Below are 18,470 nucleotides of genomic sequence, written 5' to 3' on the forward strand. Positions count from 1 at the left end.
GTTGTACCCTTAAATGTTTCTTCTGAATAAGCTCAGAATTTAGAGACGGCCTTTCCAGCCTGCACAGTATGACTGGAAACAGGGATCAATTTATGCATTTCCGTGGACACTTCCAATCAGCACAGTGATTCCAGATGGCATCTCCTTAAAACGCCCTCCTTCACAGTCAGGTGTCTGCGCAAAGCTCACAAAATAAAATAATTGGTGGTGGTTAAGTAAAGTATGTAGCATAAAAAATAATCCCAGGAAATATAGTGACAGTTTGAATCACTTTTTGTGATAACCCAGATAAACTTGTGGCAGATTTTCCAGTCTGCTGCAGAAACAGTAGGACCTTCGCTCAAAGACAATGAGTGATTGCTCTTTTTGCCTTGTTGTTTTCCTGGTTTTTGCACTAATAAGTAGATTGGATCCCCCTTTAAAAGAGTGTTAATTTGGATGCTAGCTGAAAGTAACCGATTTCTTAAATCATTAAGATCAAGAGGGTTCATCTGAAATCACTCAAGATCACTCAAATCTGAAATAAAAATGACTCTTACTGAATTTCCGTTGTTGTTGAATTCTTCCAGCACGGCTTCGATGAATTGTCCATTAAAGTAATACAGACATCCTCCCTTCACTAAGCTACAACAGCCAGCAACACAAAGAAAATAATTACTCACCAGGAACTCATTAAAAGCAATGCCAAAAATCTGCTACATAAAAAGCAGCAAAACATCCTTTGATATCAACAGAATTACCATATAAGAACGCAAAGATCCATGAAAGATAGCCGTGTCCAGCTGTGTTCAAACACCGGTGCCTCCTATGAACAGCTACGATAGAACTCGGAGCTGGAAACTGGCCTTCCTGTTGGCTGTGGAACTGGCAAAAACAACGTGAAAGGCTGTAGAAGGAAACACCTTCTGCAGGAGGACGGAGGTGGGTTCAGTCTGCCCTTTGCTGGTGCTCGTGGCCAGCCGGTACACCCGATGGCCAGGACCCCACCGGAGTCCAGCTGTACACCGCCTGTGTCCGACACAGCTGCCGAAGAGACCCCGGTACAAACAACAGCCGCTCAGGGCTTCACGTCAGGGAGGAACGACAGGCTGGCCATAGAAAACAGGCGGAGCATTTGTCCCCGTTAAATTTATCTGAACTATTCATTTTGATCCGAGTTTTACTGAAACCGGGCACATAAAGGTTGCCAAGTGAAGTTCCTCGGTGCCCATAACACAAACGCTGTACTGATATAGAAGAGAGGAGGCACGAGGGGCAGCACTCACTCCTCACACCGCACGGACACGTGTGCTGCCAAAAAGCGCCTGTGAGAAGACGCTGAGCAGAAGGGGCGAGTAAATGCTGGCTGCAGGGAGCTGAGTGAAACAACAAAGGGCGCAGGGATAACATCACCACGCAAAGAATGGCGGCTCAGATACACAGCGTGACAAAACAAAGCCAGACTGAGAAGTGCTCTTAACAGCCCGTGTTACAGGAGGACTAAACAACTGCAGGAAAATTAAACTACCCACGCATTAGTGAGGCATTAAGCAAAGACAAACGCCCATCACACCAAGCTCCTGCGTCCTAGACTCAGAAATACAGGTGAACCAAGCAGAACACAAGACATCAGTTATTACTGCTTACTAAATGAAGTAAAAATTACTTAGGCCGTAATATAGAGGCAGAAAAAACCCAACCAACTTCTGGCTATTCGGTTTAAAGCTATTTCATCACTGGGTAAGAAGAGGTTAATAAAATGAGCAGGTCTACCTGGAGCAGCTGAACTGCCCCCACTCACCCACCTCTTCAAAGGGCTCAGAGACCTGCCTGGGGGGCTGTGTCCATGGACAGGTCTTATCCACCAAGAAGGAACCCAAGTAAATTCCGCATGCAAGACACATTAAAGCTACAGCGGGGGAAAATCTGAAGGGAGAAGCAGCAGTCCCAAAGTCGTCAACACCACTAGAATGTTTGAGATTGCGTTAAACGGCTTTATCTGCTTTTGCAGCAGAAGAGAAAAGGCTGCTTTGCCTTTTAAAGAAATACTTCCTTTCCTGCAAAATTCCTGTAAAAAAAATCCAGTAAAATTTTTCTTTTTAATAGCTATTTTCAGAGACTACGAGAAAAAGAGGGGCAGAAAAGAAAATCGCCAAATGGCTTAAAAGAAAAGGTGGCACAAATGACAAAACCAGTAAATCTACAAGTTTTGCTCTATTTTAAATAGAACTGTAGGATCGCAGGAGATTATTAAAACTGAAGGATATAATTAAAAGAATGTTTAGTCTAACTGAAGAAATGTAATCATGGCCGAGTGGGAAGTAAAAACTTAAAATAGCTATTGATTAAAAGTCAATATGAGACAGCACGAGGTAAGTGGTTTCATAGTACATAATTTTACCAGCAAATACTTTGGAATGTCAGAGAAACTGCAGAAGCATCAAATACTGAATAAAGTACATAGCCTAAGCTGTCATAACACAATATAAAGCAATTCCTGGCAATTACATTACGTCACATTTTCATTATTAGGCTACCTTCCAGTTCTCACACTTAACAGCATCACTGAAAATTGTACTTTGCATGCTTAATGTGAAAGATAGGCTTATAATAGAATAAAACCGCATACAGGAAAAAAATAGTTAAAAATGTGTTAGTTGTCAAATTAGATGCGAGTTTCCAAGGGACTAAGTGGTTGGCGGCTGATAAGCAGAAAGATAATACTGGAGACCGTGCCATGGCGAACAGCTGTCACCACGTATGGAATACTACGTATGGAATACTATTGCTTTACCGGAGGAGAACGGCCCTGGAAACCGCGAGGAACAGAGAGCAACAAAAAACACGGGGCTGCCTTCAGTGACGGGCAAAGGCACCGAAAGAAAGGGACGACAGGGCTTACCCCCCCGCGTCCTTCACTGAGCAGGAAGGAAAAACATTTAAGTAGCACAGAAGTATCTTCAGGAGCATTATTTTACAAAAGCATTGATTGGAAAATCCAGTTGAAAAGCAGAAACACTTCCTGCTGACAGGATCTTTCAAACGATGGGGTGTCTCCAGACACGGAATATTGTGGTGGATACACTCGTTGTGCTCTGGTTCAGGCTGACAACAGCCCCCGTGTTCTTGGGGCTCACCTGTGAGTCCCTGGCTTGTGTATGAGGGAGTGAACATGTCTTGAAAAGCATTTTGAAAGGCGGTTTGGAAACCCCAAAGTGCCAGATAACCAAAGCACAGAACAACGTGTGTCGTCTGCACCGCTGACCAGCAGCCAAGCACCTCGTCCTACAAACGTCACCACCAGGATGTGTCCCATTGGAGCTGATCCCAAACGGCAGCCGGACCACGCACCAGCAGCAGAGACGCCTCTCCAGGTCAGTGAGACCCCTCAAGGTGCAGAGATCCTCTACCCACAACAGATCCTTGGTCAGGGATCAACAGCATGCTGAATCAATACTATGAAACACTACTAATCCAGGTAGCTACTCGATGTTATTATAAACTTTGTAGGAATAATTCCATTAGACATAAACCATTGCTCAAGTCCAAGTCTAAGATTGGATCCAGCCGCACCTGGGCTACATCAGGAGTTTGGAAAGCAAGGAGGTTGGTTTCTAAAGCAAAGGGGGTCCACTCTGAACCTCATGACTCAATGGGAGGGTCCTCCCTACTCTTTGTGTAGCCTATGTGAATCATCCTAACTGGATTCTAACTCAATTTTCCTTTGTGTGTTTCTTCCACACAGTAATGAATAAAGTGAACCTTGCCATCAAACTTGTTGAATCTTGTCAAACCACTGTTAGACTTCATCTCTGTATAAGATACTGCTGCTTCTCTCTTTTGAGTGAGATGCATTGCACTCATCTGAGAGAAATACACACCAGTGATTACCAACTGCAGCCACCAGCTCAGAAACTGCATTTTCAACACGCTGTTTCAATACCCTGCAACACCTGAGCACGCTCAATGTGATCCCTGCTTCTCCTCAGGGTGCACCAACCGCATTCCAATACACCAGTCAACTGTACAATGCCTCTCACACCAAATTCCCAAATGACTGAACTGCTCCAGGGGCAAAACAGCTACAGGTCCTTCGATCTCATCAGGTCCTGCTGGGTAAATAGAATCCAAACATACAAACAAAATCTAAGGGTGAAAAAGAACCGTAGCCCCACAAGACAAATGAAGTTTGCTGCTGATAACAACTGCACCATGATTTTTTAAAATAACCAGGACACTAACAAAGAACCTGTGATGGGAGAACGTTGCCGTGTCTGTTTCCTCGAGAAGCGAACGCTGGTGTTCTGCTGACCTGCATTCCCCTCTCAATCCACTGCAACCTCTAGCAAGACACAAAGAGCATCTCGGTCTTGCTGAATGCTGGCAAATAAAGTGTTTCTACCCCACTGCAGAGCACGAAGTCACATCGTATTTCAACCATATCATATCATATCGTAATCACCTTACTTTCTAAAGAGACGGTTTACTAAAGTATGCATTACCTTAGCAGCAGCAGGTGCTCCACTCGCCTGTGTTTTGGGGGGCTGGCTGACGTTAGCACTTGCTGGGTTTTTCTACAACACACAAGAGCGACATAATAAAACATCAGATATGTTCATCAAGAAAAGCCAAGTAAAACTGTAAAGCAAAACTTTATTTTTAAAAAGGTATGCTAAAAAAAAGGCCATTAGAACATTTTATGCAAGGCAAGTCATCTAAAACAAATTATCCTATCTAACTTTAATTCACGCAGACCCATTTCAGACTGTTTTGCCACGACCAGAATAGGTTGTTTTCTCCTATTGTTTCACTGATGACATACAAATCTATGCTGTTTCCTGTGGCAGAGCAACTCTGCTTTAATTAACAGTTAAAGCAACAGTCACCATATACACTTTGATGAAACACACCAACGGAAACAGGACAGGTAAGCTATTGCTGTACAGACATAACCTGAACGACAGCACGGAAGGTAACACTGCACTTCAAGCAGGGAAGGAAAGATAGGAAGATAAGGGCAAAACGATGGTTTTTCTATTAGTAACTATTCTTGCAACTGAAACAAACCCGTGATATCCCCTCTGGACCTCCAGTTTCCACCAATGCAATGCCACTATTAGCAAGTACTACTAAATACCACTGAAAAAACTTGGTGATTGCAGAAATCAGGCCTAATGAAGGCTGTCTGTGGTACCTAAGGCTATGTCTAACGTGACTGGGGTGCTCAGAAGACCCACAAATACAGTAGTTTTGCAGAAGGAGCACCTACCAACATATTCAAAGATTCCAGGTACAACGCTAACCTTTTCTCTTTTTCCCTAGTCTGAACTAGGAAAAAAACTAACAGAATGAAATACATCTGTGTTCTGAGCATGAATTTGTGCTTATCAATCAAATACTATAAAGAAAAAACCATGAATGTCAACACTGCTTCACAGCAATAAAGGTACAGGTGGGAGAGAGAGAAAAAAAGGAGCAAATAAATTCTTCTGTAGAGAAAGACTACCTGGAGATAAGCTGCACGGAAAGTGAAGCCGCCACCTCAAATCAGTATTCTTCACTCAACGCTGACTGTGATAGGCTGAGTAACACATTTTAGTTCCCAGGGTCATCTTTCAACAGTAACTTCTTCAGTATCTACCCCCTGATACATTTGTAAAAGTTGAAAAATTGGCCGCATCACACTCCTGGGTTCATCCTTCTTTTACGCTTATTGAAATAACGATGTGATGTGCTCCTCAGCATCCCCGCAGGCAAACCAGCCCCGACACCCTATCAACAACCCGTCCAACAACCCACCCGCGCTGCTCCGTCCCTCCCGCCCGGGAGGGAACGGGTGTTTCCCGTGACAGTCGCAGACACAATCCGCTGTACCCGTCTCACTCCCAACCTGATAATAACAGAGCCAACGAATTATCAAAGCACAGCTTCTTTATGAAATAAATTAGAGCCAGGAGCCTGTGCAGAGTTGTCTGTGAAGGATTAGAAGCTGTGGCATACGGGTATTCATAATCTGTTCTTCATTATTAGCAGTGGCTTCAAAAAAAAAAGGCAAAACAGTGTTTCAGAGTGGAATATTAATTCTCTCACATCTAATAAAGGAGAGCTAAAATACATATCCCTTTGATATGTAGATTTTCCAAGTGAAGACATGCGTTAAGACTGGTGTCTAGAAACATGGATTAACTGCTAATTTTGGACTACAACATGCAAGTGTTCATTGTAATATGCATATTGTACAGTTGTTTTGAAAGAGGGAAGAAAGTGCAATCTCTGTTCTGGAAAGGCTTCTGACAACCGTCAGCAGCATTTCAGCCTTCACCTTTCCATCTTCATTCTAGAACTGCTTGAGCAGCACCCACGCTGTTTGTTCTAGGGTGAGAAGAGCCTCACATCAGAACAGCTTCCAACGGGCACCAAAACTTAACTGAAATAATGGCGCTTTTTAAACTATGTTTTTGCGTCTTAGCCAAAGAAGAGCCGAACCAGAAATGGAAGATGGGCACAGCACCAGCTCAGGACCGCTCTGCTCCCCACCGAGGAGCCTGAAGCAAGTAATTCAGCACCAAAGTAGAAAGAAACCTCACAAAGGCTCTAATCAGCTCCTTACGCGCCTCCACAACCCAGACCAGCACTGGACACCACAAACCGTCACCAGTCAGCATTACGCCTCTGAACTCTGAGTAACGCCTTTTTCTGGATAAGTAATCCTGCATGACAGGCATCGGGATTAAAAGTTACCACAGAAATCCTGATGTCAGGGCAAAGAATCACGTCTGAAACGACAGTGATGCTTCAGCACCAGTTATCGCGCTCATCCTTTCCAAGTAAAGAATGTATTTCCTGCTAAGCAAAAACAACGAGCTGAGCGAGCAGCACATATTTTGTCTGTGCTGCTGTAAACGGCAGGACGAGTCAGGGAGGGTCTTGTTTCACACCATATCTGGTAAAATGTGGCCCCACTCTAATCTGGGGCTTCAAATTCCTACAATTCCTTCAAATTCCTCAAATCCCTGGGCCCCGCCTTGCTTTTAATACCAGATCTTTACAGTCGGACACCCGCAATGCAGGGCGGGATCTTTAGCTCCTTGGTGTTTCCCCACCACGGCGAGGCGAGGAGAGGCCTGTGCGGTCGGTAACACGAGCCCCCGAAGCAGGGCCGGGGTTCCGGAGCAGACCCGCACCGGACCGGAGCGAGGAGAGGCCCGTGCGATGGCGCGCGGTCGATAACACGGGCCCCCGAAGCAGGGCCGGGGTTCCGGAGCAGACCCGCGCAGGACCGGAGCGAGGAGAGGCCTGTGCGATGGCGCGCGGTCGGTAACACGAGCCCCCGAAGCAGGGCCGGGGTTCCGGAGCAGAACTAACATCTGCACCGACACCCCGCCTGCACACGCGGCAACGCGCTAAGGATACGCGCCGAAGCCCAGGGGCTCTGCACGGGAGTGCGGGTGTGAAACAAATACAGTGACATGAAAGAGCTCGGGTACACGTTGATACTCCTTCCAAACACCCTCAAATATTCAGACAATTTGTGGCCAGGGGACTTCTTAATTTCAGTGTATTTTATAAACTGTCCTGGGTTTCTCTTTTTGTCCCATCTGCCCTTAGAAGTATGTACCTTCCATCATCCGAAAGCTTCTCGAGCACCAAAGTCCCAGGCACGGGGCGCCTGAGGTGCTGTGACACCGGTGCAATGGCACACCGGAGCTGGAGATGATGCCAATGTGAGGGGTACGGAAAACCACACCAGCTGTCTCCCATGCGCTAACTCTTCAGAAGAAAGGAAATCTCCTATTTCACACACTTTGCAATGTCGTTCTGCACACACACTGACTCACGAGCGTGAACTCAAAACACGGTGAGAAAACGGGGGGGCAGATACGGAGACCAGCAGCACATCGCTCACTCTCGCTGGGTGGCAGGTGCGTCCCAGCTGCAAACATACGCAACAGCTTCCAGTGCACGAGCAAACACAATGCCAACAATCATAATTCCCTTTCTGTTAACATCCACCACATCAACAAGGGATGAAAACATTTCATTAAAGCTCATTTAGATTCTCAAGAACTGTCTGATTCTCCTTGGAACTGAATTCAAAAAATCTAAGGTTCTGAACACCGAGACATAAAGAGTTAAGGTATATCCATGTGACACGAACACTTGTCCTTGAACAGTAACACACACACTTTCACTATACTGATAAAGAACTGCCTATATCTTCTTGTAATTACATACTCTAACACATCTTTAATGCTATGTCCCTCCAGCAAATCTTTTGCCTATTTCCACAAGACACCACGTACAGATACACATTCTGTTGCTCATCATTAGATTGACAGATTACGTGTATCTCACCCTAAAGTTGACCATTCCTGAGGCAAACAGATCCCCCTGTCTGTCAACTTGAAGCTCGAGCAGCACTACTGAAATAAGGCAAACATTATATTTCCTTTGATAACATAAAGAAGTGAAGAGGATCCACCTTTCCAAAAGCAACATGGCTCAGAGTCCTGTCCCTTCCAAAACCCTTTCCCAACCTCCCTCCTGCGCTGGATACAGTGGCACTGCATATTAGTGCAAAAAAAGGGCTTCCAAATAATTACTATAGGTTACTAAGAGGGAGCAGGGTTAAAGTAAAATGGGCACATAGTCTTAAGGCCACGTTAGCTTTTGTTTTCAGAAACTGAACAGACTAAATTTAGCATTCTAGAAGGAAGTGCTGTGGTAAGCCTTATGTTTCTGGCCATGGAGCAGAAGAGGTGAGTGGGAACCGGTGGGAAGAGAAGAGGCGGAAAGGGCTGTGAGCATCCTCTGCTCTGCACAGCGGCAGCGCCCGAACTCACCTGCTGCCCGTCCCTGCAGGCGGCTCTGCCTGTGCGACCCCAGTGCCAGACACAGAGCCCAGCGCCCCAGGCTGTTAGTGACCCCTGTGTGTCCCCAGCCCCCCCTGCTCCCGCAGGGTCACAGCAGATCACACAGGATCCCAGGGGCTGCAATGGCTCACAGAAGGAGACTCCACACCCGCTCTGGGCAGCCTGGGCCAGGCTCTGGCACCTCCAGCAAACAAGGTTCTGCTCATGTTCACATGGAGCCTCCTGTGTTTCAGTCTGTGCCCGCTGCCCCTCACCCTGGCCTTGGGCACCACTGAGCAGAGTCTGCTCCATCCTGACACCCACCCTGACACACTGATCATTGATCACATCCCTCTCAGCTCCTCTTCTCCACTCCGCAGCCCCAGCTCTCTCAGTGTCTCCTCACACAAAGATGCTCCAGACCCCTCAGCATCTCCGTGTCCCTCCCTGGACTCTCTGCAGTGGTTCCTTGTCCCTCTTGACCTGGGGAGCCCAGCATTGGCCCCAGTTCTGCAGATGGGGCCTCCCCAGGCAGAGCAGAGGGGAGGAACAACCTCCCTGACCTGCTGCCCACACTCTTCCTCACACACCCCAGCTCCCGTTGGCCTCTTGGCCACAGGGCACGTTGGTGACTCACGCTCACCCTGTTGTCCCCAGAGCTCCCAGGTCCTTCTCTGCAGAGCTGCCTCCAGCAGGTCACCCAACCTGTGCTGGTTGGGGGGCTGTTCCTCCCCACGGGCAGGAGGTCCCACACCGGCACAGAACACCACCGTGGGTTTAGAAGCTGTTTTGAAGCGAGGAGCAGACACACAGTGCAGCTCTGGACGCGGTGCAGGGCGCGAAGCTGCTCCGGGGTCAGCGGGGAAGGCTGCTCCGGGAGCTCGTTCCTCCGCTCCGGGCTCCGAGGATGCCGGTTATCACATGAATGTTGCTGCACCAGCCTGGAACCTGGTCAGCCGGTTTCTTCTCTCTGCTACCGAGCAGCTGGATGACCTTAAGAAGGCAAATCCCGCTCTGTGCTTCAGCACCTCCCCTTCCCCACATTCTAACTGTGCCACTTGGATAAGATGTCTAGCCTCCCTTATGCAGCGCTTTAAGATCTAAGGATGAAAGTACTGTGTGATAGTCAAGCAAAAAGTCACTGGAAACTTCACAAACTAAATATGTTCTGAAGAAACCATCTTATGAACTAACATCTGTTGGTATATCACACAGAAAGCGCACATACTCCATGCTGTGATTGTATGTAATTCCAAAACGACAGTATTATGAAACAGATCATCTTCACACTGGTAACTCCTAACTCTTTTAACGCATTATTTTATTCTCCTGTATTATGATGATAGAAAGAGAAAAATGTCATAGAGCCATTTAATCTTCCCAGCACCTCTGTGCAAGTCTCAGCAAGCAGGTTTCTATTTGCAGTAAACCTGCTGTGCTCTTTTTCAATCTATTTTTAAGTCTCCAAGAAGCAAAGGCTGAAGAGCCCTATTCTGCGCTTCCACAGTACTCACTTTGAGTGCTCCTTGATGTTGTGGGCAACTGGCACCTCCTACTCAGACCTGTGTCAGACCTTTCCTACCTTTACTTTTCTTCCTCTGCCCTTCTTCTCCCACTCCTTGTGAACTATATACCCAAAGAGACAGGGTCATTTATTGTTCTTTTAGTTAAACAATAAGCACATGGGCTTTTACAATTTTCCCTTCAATGTGAATGTGAACTTGTCAAAGATTTTGCATTTCCTTGTCATTTATACAATGCATTACCAAACCTCTTCTAGCAGGGAGGTGAACAAACTCAAATTCTATACAAGGTCATCCACAGCTACCTACAGATCATCAATTTCTGCTTCAAAAACTGAAGGCTACAGGAATAACCTCCAGCTTTTAAACCTGAACATACCATTGCAGACTCTTCGAAAAGCTGTACAGAGATTCAGAGCTGCTACCTCAACTGCTTTAAAAACTCAGAGCGTTTTGGAGGTAGATGTGAACCGTGGTGGAGCTAATGCCATTCAATGGACCTACAGAAAAGTGTTTTCATGTACTTTCACTTCCAAGTATTTTAAAGCCACCGGAACAAGTCAAATATACACAGAAATTCACAAGAGGAACACAGGCGGTATCATAAGGAGTCACAAAGCAAAAGCACCAGGACAATGAACTTAGTAACAGCCTTCTTTTTCTAGCTATAAACAGATACTCCCCGTGAGAGGTCAGAACAGTAACTGCACAGCTCAAACTACAGGCTTCAACCCCCTCCCTTCCCACAAACTACTCAGCACTTCTATATAAAGAGCAACAACAGGCAGTGAAAGAACTTGGCAGTAAACTAAGAGTGTATGAAAGAACAATGCTATTTAAGAAAAAACCTGAACTGTCTAGAGAGGAAAGGAGGAACATGTTTCCAGGCTAGACAAGCCTTCCTTGGTATTTGGACGGGAAAGAAAGGTAATTACTTTAATCACCTACTTCAGAAGACAGTAACAAAAGTGTTCGATGCCCTTGATTTGCAGTGCAGTTAAATGCACAAAGTTACTTTCCAAATAGCTTCTGCTATGAACAAAGTATCAGTCACACCTATTTCTGCCCTCCTGTATGTCAATTATTTGAAACCATCAAGTGGACAACTAGATTCTGTGAATTTTTCCCAGCGAATGTGCTGCTGGCCCCCCCGGGCCACCAGCGCTGGCACCCGCGTCCCAGCACACGCCGTGAACACCAGTGTCTGGGGAGGCAGCATCTCGAAAAACAAGCGTTGTTTCTAAAATACAGCACTGGCCACGTATGTGCAAATGTGTCAGGAGAGGGCCCAGACACATGACAGCTATGTATGAACACGGATCTGTGTTTTTGGAAGAAAAGCCAGGATGCAGACAAGGTGGAAGGAGCCATCTGTACAATCACACACATCCTCATCTGTACAATCGAAAAACTGGGACCACCACACCTGTCCCACAGACACGTCCACTGAGATCATTTCCACCGATACTGGCGTGAAGTGCTTGTGAAAGGACGAGCAGAGCAAATACATATTCTCAGTAGGCTGTGCAGCAGCCCGAGACAAAACTACACATTGCTGGAGTGAATAACGAGTGACAACAGTCACCAGTTAATTGCCTGAAAACTACCACTTTGCTATCATAAGACAAAAATCTGTATACGAGGAAATTCATTACCAGCTTTACCTCTTAGCATGTTCAAACAGTTGAACTTACCTCTGCTGAGTCTGCTTTTTTGTCTTCTGGTTTGGAAGAAGCTCCACTTGCCTTCTTATCACCGTGCTGTAAGCGGAGAAAAAGGTACGTGTTTATTAAGATACCAAAATAAACGGTTTATGTAGAGAAAGTCCCAAGTATCTTAGCGCATGTATGATTCCTTTCACCTACCACAGTACGACAGAAGGGAACATTATAAGTTTTCCTTTTCACTAACAGACAGGATCTATAACTGGATAACTTCAGGTGAAAACACTTAAAGCCACCACCACAACTTCTAGAATTCTGCTGCTGACATACATAAAAAATTAACGCTGTAACAGTTCATTAAAGCTGCACGCTAGGAAATACAGTTCTTCCAGGGTCCCCAAACCTCCCCCACCTTTCCTCCCCTCCAACGCTTTGAACTCGCTTCCATCCATCCTGATGTGCAACCCCGTTCGTTTCCCACGTGTGGCAATGTATAGAAAGTCACGTTTTTACAGCGTGCACACTGGAATTCAGCACGTTTTACTCTCTGCATCTCTGAAAAGTGGTGAATGCAGTCTGCCAAAAAGTCTTCTTCAAAACCATATTGTTTAACCTTTAGAGTCTAAAAAAGGCAAGAAACAAGAAATTCTTCTGCCAATATAAAAGGCAATACAATATAGCCATTTTCTAATGGCAAGAGTAACTTCCCACAGCAGCTGAGCCATCTGGGAATGGGAATTCACGTCTGCTTTGTTTTGTTAAGTAAAAACAAGAGATGATTTGAGACTAATTTATTCCCTTCTGTTTTTAGGGTTGAGCAGCAGGAGGTAAACTTTGCTAACCCATTAAAATAAGGAGTTCCTACAGATCTTTGTTTACATGGCTATAGGGAGAAAGTAATGATCCATGTGTCACCGTACTGTTTTCAACCGGAATGTGTTCATGCACATCAGCAGACAGGCTGCAAAAATACTACAGCTGAATGAACAAATAAAACTAAAAGTAAAAAACCAGCATGTTTCTAATCCGTTTCCATTACGGTGGTACACGACAAAACTTCAAAAATTGTTTTAGAAAACCTCTAATAATAGAATTTTTAAAATGTTTTTGGGCATGGCTAAGATGCTTGACAAGTTTTAAAACTGGAAATGCTATTCTCATATTCCAATTGTGCCTCTTCAGAGGAAAAACAAGGCCTGTAGGTTGTCTTTTCAGGTAACAGATGAATCGATTCACTGCCCCATTATAGCACTTTCAGTACAGACACAATTAACCGTGTTATCTGTGCTTTTTACGGCTCTAATACAATAAAAATAGACCACATGCATACCAGTAAAAGCCACGTCAGTGAGCGTGCTCTTGTGATAAAAGAGCTGGCGCTGCCCTAAGGCTCAGGAGCTGCAGCTCCTGCCCAGCAAAACTGGGCTGTGCAGACCAGGCTCTGTGCCTGAGCACTCGGCATCACAACACTCAGAGAGCCACGCGTGTCCTGAATCCAGCACATCTTCCTGTGCGTTATATGCAGTATTTTATTGCTTCTATTCATTTGCCTCCTCGCTTGGTCCCTGGGTGTCAGGGCTCCTGTGTCTGCCCCAGCACACGCTCCTGTTTCCCATCCCCAGGCCGGGGTTCGCGCTGCCCGCGCAGGGCAGGACGGGACGGGGGGGCAGCGTTCCCTGCGCCCCCTCCACACCAAATAACAACCCAGGGTGGCCCCGCTGCCCAGAGAGCAGAAGGAATGGGCAGGGATCTGGATGAGCTCGAGAAGTGGATCCACGTAAACCCCCTCAGGTTCAACAAGGCCAAGCGCCAGGTCCTGCCCTGGTGGGACAGCCCCCGGTATCGGTCCCGCTGGGTGCAGGATGGAGAGCAGCCCCAGGAGAAGGACTTGGGGGCACCGGGCTGAGAGATCGGCCATGAGCCGCCATGTGCGCTCGCAGCCCAGAAGCCAACGGTGCCCTGGGCTGCATCCCCAGCCCCGCGGGCGGCAGGTTTGGGGGATCCTGCCCCTCTGCTCCGCTCTGTGAGACCCCCCTGCAGTGCTGGGCCAGCTCTGGGTCCTCAGCACAGACACACATGGAGCTGCTGGAGAGGGGCCAGAGCAGCCCCAGCAATGACCCGAGGCTGGAACAGCTCTGCTGGGGACAGGGGAGAGAGCTGGGCTGTTCACTGGAGAAGAGAAGCTCCGGGACACCTTAGTGCACCTTTCAGTGCTTAAAAGGGGCCCATGAGAAAGACGGGACAGACTTTAGAGCAGGGCCTGTTGTGACAGGACAAGGGTGATGGTTTAAACTAAAGGAGGGAGATTCAGGCCGGACATGAGGAAGGAATTGTTGCCCTGAGGGTGGTGAGAGCCTGTGCCAGGTACCCAGAGAGGTGGTGGATGAACCATCCCTGAGACATCCCAGGCCAGGCTGGACGGGCTCTGAGCACCCTGAGCTGGTGAAGGTGTCCCTGTCATGGCAGGGGGGCTGGGGAGCTGGGGAGGGCCCTGCAACACAAACTATCTGTGGTTCTATGACAAGGAACGTAACTTTGCCGCCCCTAAACTCAAGCTGGAAAGAGATTAAATGCATGCCGTCTTCCCCGCACAAGGCCATGTCAAACAGCACCTATGAGACTTTGAATTAAAGGCCAAATGCTGTTTATTTTACCTATGGGACCAAAGCATGTATGGCCCAACCACACTGATGTTTTGTCCCCTAAGATGGAGTCACACACTGTGTACACATTAAGTGCTGATACTTCCTGGCCTCAGATAACAAAACAGCCTGTGGAAGTTTTACCTCACCTGGAAGTCCAGCATGCTGAGGAGTTAACCTTGGAAAGCACAACTTCCCAGCACCACTTCTGAGATCCCCTGAACAGCTGATGCTTCGGGGATATGAGAAGGGATCCTGTTTCAAAAATACCCATCAACAGCTCTTCTCTGCTCTGCATTTCCACGCTTTGAACCTCCTAGTTAAAATAAATAAATAGATAGTTCATTCACTAATAACATACCCATAACCAAGGGGACAGGAGCACCTCCAGCTCTGTCACACAAACAGTGGGTGCACAGTTGAGTTACACTTTTAGTTTAACTAATGAACTAACAACAATTCCTTATAGTTGTTAAGCTGGCTCAAAATATTTTCCAACTCCACTAAAACCAAAACAAGGAAACCGACCCATAGTCATGTCCTCACAAAATGCACAAAGAAGTGTGATGAACAAAAAAGTTTATCCTGAGATCTTCAGCCTGTTCTACAGCACACAAAAATGTCACGACACTCTTGCCTTACAGACACACCTTTAACTTCTGATTCAAAGGGCATCCGTGAAACAGAAAGTAACTGGCCTAGGCGAACAGCACAGGGCAAAATACCAATAACCAAACACATGGCTGCATTCTCAGCCTGTGCTTGCAAAAATCAGAGCTCAGCCAAAGGTCTTGCTTCAACAAATCATTTCTAGGCCTCGGGAGCCCCATCGGAGCGTGGAGCCCGTGTTCCAAACACGGCGCGGCGTCCCGCGGTGACGGCACGCTCGGGAACGGGGTGAGAAGGGATCTCCTCGCAGGATTCTCAGCTGAAGCCAACCAGTTGCGCATTACAGATATTAAAGGACACATGTAATTTTATACAGATAGGGCTTTCACCTTTGTTTTCAGTTAAAATTGTGAAGAAGCAGATCTTTGATGCTGCACAGAAAACTCCCAGATGGTAAGAGGCGTCAGGGGAACCGCAATCAAACAATGTAAAGAATGGAAAGGTGAAAACTAGATTCTTCAGCAGCCAAGCCCTTCTGCTTTAAATACACCAACCAGCAAAAACCTTGGTAGGGCAATCACTGAATTTCTTTTGCACCTGTTTCTGTCTCACACCTTTTCTGGTTCACTTATTCACCCTTTACACCACAACGTGTCTCGGGCAGACGCTGCCGGTGTGATGCACGAGCACGGGACACGCGGCGGCTCCAACACCGTGACGACGGGTTTACAACAGCGTCTGCGGGAGCCGCTTCCTTCCCCGTCACGGGTGACGACCAAGGCCTTGCCGTAGCACCTTTTCTTACCCGGGATTCAGCGACCCGGGACCCGTCAGCACCTAACACAGCCACCCCAAACTGCCCTCCTTGTGACTTCGTGTCACCGCTGCCACACGGTATCACTGACTTGACCTGACGCAACGAACAAGACTTGAAAACATTACTAAACACTGATCCAAGCTACTCAGAGCAATTTAAAAGCAGAGTCATAAACTCAACAGATTTCATCTACCTGATTACATACTTATGAAGTACTTTAAAGCGGTGTTCTCTTGACAGCCGCCTTACGCGACACATACTTTCTGTAAAACTTTGACAGAATGCAGACTTTTTTTTTCGCTGCTCCATAGAGATAGAACCTGGTTCCTCGAGTGACTAGTGGGTTATAAGGAGGAGTTTTGAAGCCGTGGCGGGTTCCGAGCCGGCCGAGCCGCGGGGACCCCCCGGAGCGCTGCGGTTTGCTCGGGGACCCCCGGCCACCCCCCGCCCACCCGCGGCGGGGCACGCGTGTCCGGGAGAGCGCCGAGGAGCTGCTTCCGAGGCAGAAACCGTCCGGACTGTCCCCTGCCCTGTGTCGCAAACCGACGCGTCCTGACGGGGCGTCAGTTTCATCAGCGAGTTTGCGTTATTCAGGGGATTATGCAAACAGCCGACGGGAGGAAAAAATCCCGGCTTTGTGCTGCTTGTCAAGACCGCGGAGGGACTGCGACAGGAGAGCGACGAGCTCTCATCTGACCTGAAATACGGGCGTTTAAAAAAGCGCTGACTCGCCCCCGTCACCACAAGCTCCTTTCCGCATCCCTCCCGAGCGCCGTGCCGAGGGGAGCGGCCCGCGACCCCCGCCCGCCCGCCCCGCTTTACCGTGGCGCACCACCACCGCGCGAAGGCCATGGCTGCCGCTGCTCGCACGGCTCGGCCGCGCCCGCCCGCGCCTCCGCCCCGGGGCGGCCCCGCCGCCGCCTCCCCCAGCGGGGCGGCCCCGGCCCCGCCACCCGCCCGCGCACCCGCCCGGCTTACCGCGGCGGGGGGCGGCTGCCGCCCCGGCCCGGGCTCAGACATGGCGGCGGGGCGCGGGGCAGCGGGGGCAGCGGCGGCAGCTCACGGCGGTCCCGGCGGCACGGCCGGGCCCTCCCCTTCCTGCCGGGCCGGGCCGCGGCTCGGGCTGGGCCGGCCGGGCGGGGCCGGGCGGGAGGCGGCGGCTCCGGGGCCCGCGGCAGCGACAGGACAGCGCTCGCCCGACACTTGAAAAAGTGCGATTTGGGGCGGGGGGGGGGGGGGGTAAAAGCGCAGTTTCCTTTTCCTCTGAAAGCCCCTCAGCCCTTCCCCGTGGAAAATCACAGAGTCCCAGAATGTGAGGGGCTGAAGGGCCCTGTAAAGCTCATCCAGTGCAATCCCCCCATGGAGCAGGAACACCCAGATGAGGTTACACAGGAAGGTGTCCAGGGGGTTGGAATGTCTGCACAGAAGGAGACTCCACAACCCCCTGGGCAGCCTGGGCCAGGCTCTGACACCCTCACCCCAACAAGTTTCTTCTCCTCTTTCAGTGGAACCTCCTGTGTTCCAGTTTGCACCCATTGCCCCTTGTCCTGTCCCTGGTTGTCACCAGAAGAGCCTGGCTCCATCCTCCTGACACTCCCCCTTTCCATATTGATCCCCAGGAATGAGTCCCCCCTCAGTCTCCTCTTGTCCAGCTCTGGAGCCCAGAGGGGTGGTCTCTGCAGGGCAGAGAAGGTCTCTCAGATGGAAAGCGTTGGGTTTGCACACCTGGCCCTCAGCTGGAGGGTGGCGGCGAGGCAGGTCCTGTGCTGTCACAACGTCCCCAAAACGGGGATGGGCAGCGGGTGCCTGTGGCTGCTCTGGCCCCCCAGATCCTGGACTCACACCCAGAGCTCTGAACTGCCTGAAAGGAGCTTGGAGCCAGGGGGGTCGGGCTCTGCTCCCCAGGAACAAGCGCCAGGAGCAGAGGAAACGGCCTCAAGTTGCCCAGGGGAGGTTGAGGTTGGATGTGGGAACAATTTCTTCCCCCAAGGGCTGTGGGGCATTGAACAGGCTGCCCAGGGCAGTGCTGGAGTCACCAGCCCTGGAGAGGTTTAACAGATGAGGTTCTTACGGACACAGTTTAGTGACAGATTTAGGTCACGGTTCAACTCGATGATCTTGATGTCCTCTTCCAACCAAAATGATTCTATGATTCTATTCCCTGCTCCCTCCAGGGAAGAGGCAGCAGGACTAAGTCCCTTTGTGGGAAGCCTGTAACCCCACTCAGCGCTCAGGCCCTCTCTGGTCAGAGACAAGGAGACGGTGGGTGAGGGTGGACCCCCTGAGGTCCTGGGCATTAATCTCCAGACAGGAAGGACAGGTTAAAGCTGTCCCTGCTCCTCGTTTCTGATTATCTCCGTGCAGATTTATGGCTGGCTTTTGAA

At 48.8% G+C, this 18,470-nt stretch overlaps 1 protein-coding gene across 9 annotated transcripts in view; it reads right to left on the minus strand.

Annotated features, from left to right (window-relative positions):
- CAST (calpastatin) overlaps window positions 1-17,199 on the minus strand; it is a gene marked incomplete at its 5' end in the record, with an annotated part of 59,613 nt that extends 42,414 nt beyond the window's left edge. For 5 of the 9 annotated variants that reach the window (XM_082074447.1, XM_082074445.1, XM_082074442.1 and 2 more), the window contains 3 exons: window positions 4,482-4,553; window positions 12,049-12,114; window positions 17,065-17,199. In XM_082074447.1, the coding sequence (XP_081930573.1) occupies window positions 4,482-4,553; window positions 12,049-12,114; window positions 17,065-17,106 (180 nt within the window). Of the gene's footprint in view, window positions 1-4,481; window positions 4,554-12,048; window positions 12,115-14,809; window positions 14,846-16,908; window positions 16,939-17,064 lie in introns of those variants that run through there. The other 4 variants (XM_082074440.1, XM_082074441.1, XM_082074444.1 and 1 more) reach the window with 2 other exon arrangements.
- Window positions 17,200-18,470: the final 1,271 nt, after the last annotated feature.

The sequence above is a fragment of the Streptopelia decaocto genome, assembly GCF_964273445.1.
Source record: "Streptopelia decaocto genome assembly, chromosome: Z".
Lineage (NCBI taxonomy): Eukaryota > Metazoa > Chordata > Aves > Columbiformes > Columbidae > Streptopelia > Streptopelia decaocto.